Genomic DNA, 12,161 nt, shown 5'->3' with positions numbered 1-12,161 from the left:
AATTTTTATTCTTTGAATATCTAAGATTTCAGCTTATAGTAGGATAAAATTAATCATATTCTAAATATAAATGGCAAGAAGAAAAATCATATTCTTATAAACTTAGATTTCAATATTTTTGTGTTGAAGGGAATAGGTAATTTTTATTGATGGATGCTTGGAGAGAAGGATAAACGTATAATTTCAAAAGATAAAAACAGACTTTGAAAAACATAATAAATACATAAATGATATAATCTGTAAATTTAAGCACTTACCCCGTACTGAAACAGATGCTTGTACTATAGGATATATAAAATGTAATTATCTTTGGTTCTGTAGAAACTTGGAGAAGCACTGCCAACTACACAGGTGCAGCCATTTGAATGTCAGAGAGTCTGCATCTTTCCCAGCCCCCTAAGACCAGCTGGATTTTAACTGCCCTTAGAATGTCTCTAAATCAAGAATTGGCACAGCCCCAGGATTCATGGGAAGGATGATGCTATAGATACCATCAAATAGGCATCTCATTTGTCTTGTTCTCAGTGTCTAGAACAGGAACAGCAGAGGAGATTTCTTACTTGTCATCCAGAATAGGAGGTAAATCCAGGAAAATATTTATTTCCCTTAGCTACACCAATCTAACACTCCCTGTTGATGAAGATTTGAGAAAGGAATCTTATCAAAGCAGACAAATAAAAATTTCTTACCTTCCTGCCTGACATTATTCATGGATGAGTCCATGATTTCTAAATATCTATTAATTGATTTTCATTTCTAAATATCTATCCTTCTTCATTAGTAATTCTAGTACTTTTTCTTCCATTAAAAAGTTAGTAAATATTTAATATTTCCAAATGTTCACTGTTTTTGTTCCTTAACCCACTGTAAAAAGAACTCTGCTCTATTTAGAAGATATTTGAAAATGTCATGTTCGATTAAGGGTCAGTATTCAAAATGTATAAAGGATTTATACAAATCACACCCAAGAAACAAATGATCTAATTAACAATGGACTGAAGACATGAAGAGACATTTCTCCAAAGAAGACATACAGATGGCCAATAGATACGTGAAAAGATGTTCAACATCACTTGTCATCAGGGAAATGCAAACTGAAACGACACTGAGATATCACCTAATACCTGTCCGAATGGCTAAAATGAAAATGCTAGAAACAAGTGTTGGTGAGGATATGGAGTAAAAGGAACACTTACTCACAGTTGGTAAGAATGCAAACTGGTGCAGCCACTCCAGAAAAGAATATGGAGTTTCTTCAAAAACTTAAAAATAAAACTACCCTCTGATCCAGTAATTTCACTACTGGATTTACCCCAAAACTTACAAAACAGTAATTTACCCCCCAAAATACAAAAAACAGTAATTCAAAAAGAAACATGCATCCCTATGTTTATGGCATTATTAATTATAATAACCAAATTACAAAAGCAGTCCAACTGTATATCAATAAATGAATGAATAAAGATGTGAGATATATATATATTTTCAACACATATATTCAGTAATTATATTATTTCAATATTTATATTATATCAATATAAATATTGAATATTTTTTAGCCATAAAAGAATAAAATCTTGTAATTTACAATGACATGAATATAGCTATAGAGTATAATGTTAAAAGAAATAAGTCAAAGAAAGACAAATATCATATTATTTCATTCATATGTGGAGTTAAAGTAACAAAACAAAGGAAAAAGAGAGAAAGGAAAAACAAACAAACAAACAAACAAACAAACAAACAGACTCTGAACTACAGAGAACAAACCAATGGTTACCAGAAGGGAGGTGGATGGGGGAGTGGGGGAATAGGTGATGGGGATTAAGGAGTGCACTTGTCCTGACGAGGACTGGGTGATTTGTGGAAGCGTTGAATCACTATATTGTACACTTAAAATTAACATAGCACTGTATGCTAAATATACTGTAATTAAAATAAAATAAAACAAAATAGAAGAAAATATGAATTCTAGTGGAAAAGAGGTCTGTAATGAAAAAGGAGATTCTAGGGGCACCTGGTGGTTCAGTAGATTCTTGTGTCAGATTCTTGTTTTTGGCTCACGGTTGTGGAATCAAGCCTCACATCAGGCTCTACACTCAGTGGGGAGTGTGCTTGGGACTCTCTCTCCCCCTCTACCTTTGCTCCTCTTCCCTACTCTCTTTCTCTCTCTCTCTAAAATAAATAAATAAATCTTTTTAAAAAAGAGATTCTAAATTTTAAAAAAAGAATTTTACTCAATTTATTTACTAACATTTTTCTTTACGGTCACCAATTACTTACAATTTAAGGAATTCAATGAGTGTATTTTATTATTTATCTTACTTTTACTCTGAAAATTTGACATTTCATCATATCCCCTTTCTTGAAAACTTCTCCCTTTAGCTTCCTCTTCAGTACTTTCTTATTGCCTGCAACTTCTCAGGTAGTCCGTTTTCTTTTTTCCTTTATGAGTTCTTTTTTCTCTATTTGCCTATAGTTTATTATTATGCTTATCTTTCACTTTACAAATAATCCTTGGACAAATGTACTGAATCACATATGTAAGTTGATTTTAAAACTCAGTTCTGGGGATGCCTGGGTGCCCTAGTAGGTTAAGCCTCTGCCTTTGGCTCAGGTCATGATCTCATGATCCTGGGATGGAGCCCCACATCAGGCTCTTTGCTCAGCAGGGAGCCTGCTTCCCCTACTCTCTCTCTCTGCCTGTCTCTCTGCCTCCTTGTGATTTCTGTCTGTCAAATAAATAAATAAAATCTTAAAAAAAATAAAATTCAGTTCTGAAGATGAGAGAAGTAGAGAATAAAGGGCAAAAGAGATACTGCTTGTATATAAAAATCATTCCATTCCTTTCTAGCTCTATAACTTTGAACAAATTAATTTCTCAATGCCTTAATTCCTTGTCTATAAAATGGTGATAATTGCATTGTCTTTCTTTTGGGACTGTTGTGAGAGTTAACTGATTTAACACATATAAAGTTCCTGACACATAGGAAATCTGCTTTACATATCACTTGTTGTTAATAGCAGATGTTCCCATTTATTACTAAAAACCTATGACAGAAATTTTATTAAATCTATAAATTCCACGAAGTTTTATGTGATTTTATAACTACTTCTTATACATTTCCATAGACTATAAATCCTTAACTACAATGCTTTTATTTTTATTTTCTTTGGATTGCCAACAACCACTTGAATTTTCAAGGAAATTTACAAGTTGGGAAGTGAAAGTATTAATAGAGATCATTATGATGATCACATTACTCAATTAGATCAAAATTAACAACTCACACTGTATCCTCTTCCCTCAAATTGTAAATATTAGTTAAATATTTCTCAGCATTTAAACCCTAGTTCCAATTGCCTCTCACCAGCATTCTGATCTCCACATTGCCTGGGACCTAGGTCAACATCCCCAAACTCCATCCTACTCACTGTTAGTCAGATGAAAGGAAATACAGACCCAAAGTCAAATACAGAAATCCTGGGTAGTGCTATTGGAATAGTCTATGATGCTTTTCCCCATTCTTTTATCACATATTCCTCTCTCTTCCTGATGCATGCACATGTGTACACAAACACACTCACAGGCATGCACATGTTTTAAATCTTTTTTTGTGCCACTTTCATGGACACCAAAATTGCTACCTATCCCTCTAGACTTGATTACTTCTCTCTTTTGTCAGTGATTTCTTTGCTATTATGAGAACGTTCTCAGTATTATCATTTTTTTAAACTGAGAATAGAATAATGCAAAATTGACTTAATCTGCAGCACAAACTTTACATTTTATTGTAAAAAAAAACGTTCTTGACAGGATTGCTAAACACTAAAATTGCCGAACAACAGTAGTTATTTCGCTGTCTTTGAAAAATAAGACAGTCTCTCATCTCTCTGGAAGAGATTGTTTTCCATCTTGTCTTGAAAGAGAATGAGATTTCAAATATTGTTTTTCAACTCCGTGCTGTTCCGACATATATTTAAAAATCTTCAGAAATCTTTTAAGATTGTAGATTCTGTGAAAGCCTAATTGTCAAAATTGACAACAATTATAAAGTTAGTACTTTCTGTAAAAATGTGTTCTAAAAATTCTTGGCTAATATAATAGCTACTTTTTCACTTACGAGTCACATTAGGCACTGTATTTTCTATAATACATTTTATATCACATTTCCTATCAGTGGTATATACTACTTTTCAATGTACTACTTAAAGACATTATCATGGGAACCAGTGTAAGAAAAATCCTTTCTAAAATAATTGTGTGATGATATTAGAGCAATTGCAGTTATTTTTGAAGACATTAAGCTAAGCAATTATTATCCCTAACTTTGATGTTGCCAGTATTGTCCCATTACTTTATGGGAAATACTGAAAGTCTGTGATGCATTGTTAGTTCAGTGAACTTACACGTCATTTGTGGAGATAAAATTTGTAAAGTTAGAACTTCAAGATAAAAATGCAAACATATATCATGTTATATGCTGTGTGCTCTAAGAAGATAGATAAATGAATATCAGAAAGAGAAAGACTTATAAGAATACAAATATGAGCTTAGTATCAAGAAGAGAATTTTTAAAAATGCAAACACACACACACACACACACACACACACAAGCTTCTTTAAAATAAATTCAAATATACAAAGGATACTTCCAGTTAAAAATATGCTATCCTATTTTGATACCAGGTATATATGAGTTCAAGTGCAAAATCCAACACAATCTTCTCCATGTCCTCATATCAGGGAGATCATATGATAGTTGTCTTTCTCCACATGGGGGGTTAGGGGGATAGGAGAAGAATAAATGAAACAAGATGGGATTGGGAGGAAGACAAACCATAAATGACTCTTAATCTCACAAAACAAACTGGGGTTTGCTGGGGGGAGGTGGGATTGGGAGAGGGGGAGGTGGCTATGGACATTGGGGAGGGTATGTGCTATCGTGAGTGCTGTGAAGTGTGTAAACCCGGCGATTCACAGACCTGTACCCCTGGGGATAAAAATACATTATATGTTTATTAAAAAAAAAAATTGGAAGGGGAGGCGAACCATAATAGACTATGGACTCTGAAAAACAACCTGAGGGTTTTGAAGGGTCAGGGGTGGGAGGTTGGGGGAACAGGTGGTGGGTAATAGGGAGGGCATGTTTTGCATGGAGCACTGGGTGTTGTGCAAAAACAATGAATACTGTTACACTGAAAAAATAAATAAAATGGAAAAAAAAAAATCCAACACAATCTAACCCTTTGCCTTGAGCAAGTCATTTCATCTCCTTGTGCTTCAAAACCTGCGAACTATCCATATGAGAATGTATAGTGAGGATTAAAATTAAGATAATGTATTTAAACAATTGGAGCTATCGTGTTTTTCTATTGCTCCTCATAGAACCAATTACTTTGGCATAGAGAAAACACACGGTAAATATGTTGTTAGTAGATACGATACAAATGAAAGTTTTCTATCTAACCCTGAAAATTTGATAGTCCAAAGTTAAAAAGTTATTTTAACTTTGTATGAATTGTAAAGTATTCAAAGTAGGAAGAGAAAAATCATGTACCAAGTATGTTATTTTTAAAGATAACGGCTTCTTAACATTAATATAATATATATTAATATATATATTAATTATATATAATTAATATAATGCATGATTTCTTTTCAATAACATTGCTTTTAAAATAACTTAGTTCTTTTGTTACAGGAAATAACTGCAAGGCCACTGAATACAGCAAGATGAAAAATATGCTTTTAGATTTACAAAATCAAAAATATATTACACAAGAAAATGAAAACCCTAACGGTGATGACATATCTTGGAAGAAGTTGTTGGTGGATCGAATGTTTAAATATTTTGATGCTGACAGTAATGGACTTGTAGATATTAATGAACTAACTCAGGTATGATTCATGATTGAATTAACAAGTTTATTTAAATGTATCATGTACAATACTTTTACATCTGTGTGAATTTATTCTGTATTAATAAAATATATGTTTAATATGTATTATTTGAGAGTGTGGACAAAACATACTTTTAAAAGCAACATTTGATTACTGTTAAAGAACAAAGATTCAACTGAGTAAATTTTAAAGATTTAATTGGCTTTATTAAACAAAATTGAATTGGGCAATATCCCATTTGGCAAATAGAGGGGTGCTGGGGCAGTTGTACAAGATGGAAAGTTTTTGTAGAAGGAGAGTGGGACAGGAAAATTATTATCAAAAGAGAAAATTTGTTCCAGACAAGGTCACTTTTCCTTAGGGGAAAAGCATGGGCTATTATCATGTAGATTACATCATCTTCTTTTGGGGGCCGGAAAGGGCCCAGGTTGTAGACTCATTAGTGCTGATTGAAAAATTCATGATGGACTATTAAGACTACATTTCTGGAAGAGGTTGAACTACAATTAGTTTATTAGCTTATTATAATTTAGCTTATTAAGACATGGCCTAAGTGATGCCATTTTAAGATTTTTTGTTTGTTTGGTTTTTGGGTTTTGGTGTTGTTTTTCTTTTAACACTATTCTATCAGCAATAAAATTTCAAGTAACATTTATATGATATTTTGTAGTTTAAAAAATAGTAACTTCTTTAGATAGATTTCTATACCTTAAATACCTAAAGGGATCACTAGTTCTTTATCTTACAAAATGTGTTAAGAGATCTTCAGATCTACTCTGGAACTTTTGTAATGTTTGTCTATCAGTCAATGAGAACTTGTGTACCCAATCTTTAGGGGAATTATTCATCAGAAGTTAAGCACATCTATAAAATAATGTAAGTAAATCATTTAGGAAGGTACTAAATTACTTTGTTTCAATAACCAAAGATTAATTAGGATTCAGTCAATTTAGGTCAAGTATTTAGTCCACCTTATTAAATTTCATTTATTTGAAAATTGTCACCAAAATGAAACATGTAATGAGAAACCAATTACTAAAGAGACTATTTGAATAAACAAAGGTCTATTTAGATCATTTTGGAAAAACAGAAATGCTTTTATGTGTGTGTCATGGAGAAAGACTAGTTTGAAGGAAAACTCTCAGATTTAAGAAACTTAACTAGTTGTAGAAAGTAATAGAAATGTAAAATAGGAGAAACAAGATTTCTCCAAAAATTACACAGGTTTTGGGGAATAATGAAGAAAAGAAGCCAATCTAGGGTGAACAATCTAGGAAAATGGTGATAAGACTGAGGAATTTTGCTGACTTCTTGATAATCCCTATAGTGACTATATTGAGGTGAATTTTGCAGCAGTACTTAGCAGTTAATACAGTTAATAAAAAAAAATCCAGTAGTCTATAACGTCATGTCATTCATCTTTCATGGTTAATTTTATGGTTTATTTTAAAAATCTGACATTGTGGAATATTGGTTTTATTCTGCAAAGATTTCTAAGCTTTGGAATAGTATAACTTAGTTTAGAACTTTATATCAAAGTAACTTTGTAAGTAAATTGATTACAGTTCTTGTCATTCTAGTTAATTAAAATATATATCATTTTCATTATCTTCTTTAATCCAGTCTGCATTTATTGACTTGTTACTAAATTCAGGCATTGGGATTTAAAGAATCAAACTCTGGAATTTTAGGTAAAATTAATTAAATAAAATAAATTTAAAAATTAAAAAAAGTAAAATTAATTAAATTTTATAATTAAAATACCTATGTTATCATTTACCTCATCATTTATTTTTCAAGAAAGAAAATCTGTAGAATTTTATATTTATAGTAATGATAAGAAATTACTAGTTAATTAAAATGAATTTATAACTGAGGCATATCACTTTGATCTACATGGACTTGACATATCAGACTATATTATGCTTATTGCTTTTGTTTTTATTTTATATGTTCTATATGTAATATAATATATGTATTATGTATGTAATATATATATTATTTCTATATATATTAGTTTTATTAACATATCTACACCATTGTAACCATTGATTTGACCGAATCCGATTATTATCATAGTAGCTCCATCTAAATACAAGTGGAAACTTCTCCTCACTAGAAAATAGCAGTGACAGCACTTCAGTTATACCTGTTTCAAGTTTCTGCCACACCAAGTTTGTATTTATTTCCTAGGGCAGCCTTAACAAAATAGTGCAAAGTGGGTTTCTAAATCAACCTTTCTCTCCATTCAGCATCTAAAATCAAAGAGTTGGCTATACTATGCTCTCTCTGAAATATCTGGAAGAAGATTCTCGCTTGTCTCTTTCAGTTTCTGGCAGTGTTAGGCATTCCTTGGCACTCATTGGCTTGTAATAACATCCTTCTGCTTCTATAGTTACATAGCATACTCTCTGTGTGCCTGTCTTCCCAACACCTTGCCTTTTCTAAAGAACAGAGTCATATTGGATTAAGGAGCCACTCTACTCCAGTATGACCTCATTTTAAGTTATCCAATTACATCTTAAACAGCCCTATTTCCAAAAGTATATTACATTCTGAGGCACCAGGATTAAGACTTCAAAATATCTTTTAAGAAGATACAACTCAACCCATAATAAAGTTCATCTGCTACAAAATTAATTTTGTTTTCTCTGTTTCCCTTGCTTTGGATTTACTGTATGTCTGAAAAGTGCTCTTCCAATTCATCTGAAAGTTATCCTCAGAAACTTTATATTCAGAAACTTCAGAAACTCTTTTGTATCTTGGTTCTCCATGAGGTACATGCAAGGAAAGTTCTGGGAGGTTTACTAAAATCCTTCTGAATACATCCCATACCACATTAAGTCATTTCCACTTTCAGCAGTGTATTGTGAAAATATCAGTACCTCATCTGTCCGTAATCAACTATGAAATAAAAAAGGAGAACAACAACAACAGAAGATTATAACAAACACGCTTGAAAAAATGGAATGGGTGCCTGGGTGGCTCAGTTGGTTAAGCAACTGCCTTCGGCTCAGGACTTGATCCTGGAATACCAGGATTAAATTTTGCATCGGGCTCCCAGCTCCACAGGGAGTCTGCTTCTCCCTCTGACCTTTTCCTCTTTCTTGCTCTCTCTCTCTCAAATAAATGAATAAAATCTTAAGGAGAAAAAGGAAAAAGAAAAGATAGTATGAATACCTAGATATGTATAGCACAGGTATTGTTTTTGACTTGCGTATTTTGGGGTTACAGTTATTCTTTAAGAACTTTTTGCTAAATATAACCAATAATAAATACGGCTTTATTAATAAACTTAGAAACATATAATATCATAATTTAAAATGGAATTTTGAAATAATTTAACTTAGAAGGATAAAAAGGGAAAGGATCTTAATGGTGTCTTTTATAATTTACAGGCTATTATTAGCAGAAATATAATACATAGCTCTAAGATACTGGCAGTGACAAGGAAAAATTAAAGAATATAATTTGGCTTTGAGGTTTTGCAATTGCAGCATGAAAGCTGGCTGCATACATTCTATTTTTATTCCACATAATGAATATATATTCTAGAATTTTTCTTGCAGATTTTCAAGTAAATTAGAACATACAGGCCTTTCTAGTTGAGAGTGAAAATGAATAAAAAATGTAGTAGATTAAAGGAATAGGATCCTTAGTATCACAGCTAACAATTTGTCACAGCAAGAAAATATTTGCTAAAATAAACTGACCACTTATAGAAATAAATCTTGTTCAATACATCTCTTCAACACTCTACCTTAACATAAACATCTGTAACTGCACATTTCATCCTTCAGTTTGAGGCTCATTTTGTATATTGAAAATACCCAATTACAAGATATAAATTTATAGCAAATTGAAATTTTAGATTTTCAAAAGCATTGTGTTTTACTAAGTTAATATATTCAATGATAGTGCACTGGTAGATTTGCCATTGGTAACAGAGGATCGGAAGAGTTAAAAAAGGTAATAACAGAAGAAAAGAGATCAACAAAGATTAAGATGACATATGCATTTCAAAAGATCAAAAGAGAATGTTACAAATGGAAAGGCATGAGTGGTTCTAAATTGATAAAGTCCTAGAATACTCTTTTCAAAATAATCTTTTTTATGACCAAAGTGTAGTAGATAAGAACTTTGATTATAGAGCCTGGGTTCAAATCGCATCTTTACTACTTCCTACCTCTGAACCTTTGGCCAGTTACTTAAACTTTCTGTGACTCAATTTTCCTTTCTATATATTGGCAAAACTACTAGTCCTAACTGTGTAAATTTGATATAAAATTTATATCATTTACAATATATATGTTTCTTAGGAACATGATTAGCACACAGAAAATACAGTGTGTTAGCTATAATTATATTTTCAAAGCTAACTTTAATGTGATGACACAGATGATAATGTAAGTAAAGAGGGCACATATACTTAAGTTATTGAATTGGATAATTGGATAATATTTCCATTATGATCATCCCCCTTTGCATTTTTTTTAATGCTTACACTTGGATGATAGGTGGTAACAACTTAAATACCATTAGGTCATAGCCATTATGACCCAGAAATCTATATACACATTACTAAACATGCAAAAATTTTAATACCAACTTTTATAATGAAAAGAAAAATGGTCTGGGGTATCTGTTGGCTCAGTCAGTTGAGCATCCAACTCTCAATTTCAACTCAGGTCATGATCTCAGGGCGGGGATGGAGTTTGTGTTGGACTCCAGGCTCAGCAGGGAGTGTGCCTGAAATTCTCTGTCTTCCTCTTACTCTGCCCTTCCCCCACCCCATGCACACGCACATTTTCCATTTTCTCTCTCTCTCTCTCTCTTTCTCAAATAAATAAATAAAATATTTAAAAAAAAATAAAGAGGCGTGCCTAGGTGGTTCATTTAGTTAAGTGTCTGACTCTTCGTTTTGAGTCAGATCATGATCTCACGGTCATGAGGTTGAGCCCAAGTGGGGGTCCCTGCTCAGTGGAGAGTCAGCTTGAAAATTCTCTCCCTCTCCCCCTTCCCCCATTGACTCATTCTTTCTCTCTCTCTCTCTCTAAAATAAACATTAAAAAATTTTTAAAAAAGAAAGAAATAAAGTTTCCCGCAAAAGAAGAGAAATAATTTTGGTTTTCCCAAGAAATTAGAAAAAATAAATGATGGCATGTTTTTATTTTGCTCATCTCATTTGAAGTACTTACATATTTGTTAGCATGAATTGTTAAATCCTGAGTACTATGCTATAGTAACTAATAGTAATATTATTAATAATAGTAACGATACTTATTTTATTGCTATAATCTAGATGTCTATGTCCCCTTTGTGCTTCTTTTTGAACTCCACAAAAATTTTATGCATATATATGTATAATAATATATATATGTAAAATATATATATTTGCAAGAAGCAATGTGGACTTGCTTGAAGATGTGTAAGGGAGATATAGGGTGTTTACATCACAAATTACTTAAATCCCAAATTGAAATCCAGTTTAGATGAAGCGTTTTGTACACTTTTCCTTTCCTTGTGCTCTGTCCATGGTGTGCTTTGCATTTCCTACACCATAGATTCAGTGCCTAAATCTATCTCTCAGCCTGGGGCTCCAAATTCTTTATCATGTAAAACAGTATGTTCTATTTTATATTCTCCTGAATTTTTATGACCATACATCACGTTCCACAGTTGCCAATATCTATCCTTTTTAAAAAACTAATGACAGGTTATAGGATATAATACCAACATCAAAAACCAGTATGTATCATATTCTTCTCTTTAAGAGAAATACATCATCAGTCTTTGAAATGTAAGGAAATTCCTAGCCTCTGTCTTGTGCCTTACTTTTTATACTCTCAGAACCTAATTAAGTCCCATATCTCTCTCTTTCCTCAAGTGTATGACCCACTTTCAGCCTTTGGGTGAGGATTTCTGTTCCCCAAATGATATGGAGATGGATGGTAGGGAAAGTGTGTTATTTATAAACTTTTTGTTTTATAGAAACAGAACAGATTACCATTGACTCCTTCCCATATAAAAGTCTTAATTACTGTATGACAAAGGTAGTATTTCAATCACATTTAAATATTTTTTGTGCATTTTGTCTTTAAATATCGATCCTTTCTTTATGTAAAACAGGTAAATGGGCACTTATTTTGTTGTAGAGGTCTGTATCTTTTCTTAGATCCATGCTATAGTGTCTGGATTCCATTCACAATGAGATTATTAAACTGAGTAGTTCCTGCTGGTAACTAATTCTGTATAC

At 32.2% G+C, this 12,161-nt stretch overlaps 1 protein-coding gene across 3 annotated transcripts in view; it reads left to right on the top strand.

Annotated features, from left to right (window-relative positions):
• Window positions 1-12,161, top strand: part of FSTL5 (follistatin like 5) — a 753,549-nt gene that overhangs the window by 385,925 nt on the left and 355,463 nt on the right. For all 3 annotated transcript variants that reach the window (XM_045984612.1, XM_045984593.1, XM_045984601.1), the window contains exon 5: window positions 5,706-5,902. In XM_045984612.1, coding sequence (XP_045840568.1) covers window positions 5,706-5,902 — 197 coding nt within the window. The remainder of the gene's footprint in view (window positions 1-5,705; window positions 5,903-12,161) is intronic.

This window comes from Meles meles, chromosome 2 (assembly GCF_922984935.1).
Source record: "Meles meles chromosome 2, mMelMel3.1 paternal haplotype, whole genome shotgun sequence".
Taxonomy (NCBI): Eukaryota; Metazoa; Chordata; class Mammalia; order Carnivora; family Mustelidae; genus Meles; species Meles meles.
Note: the sequence above shows the minus strand (reverse complement) of the source record. Positions and strands in the feature narration are given on the sequence as shown.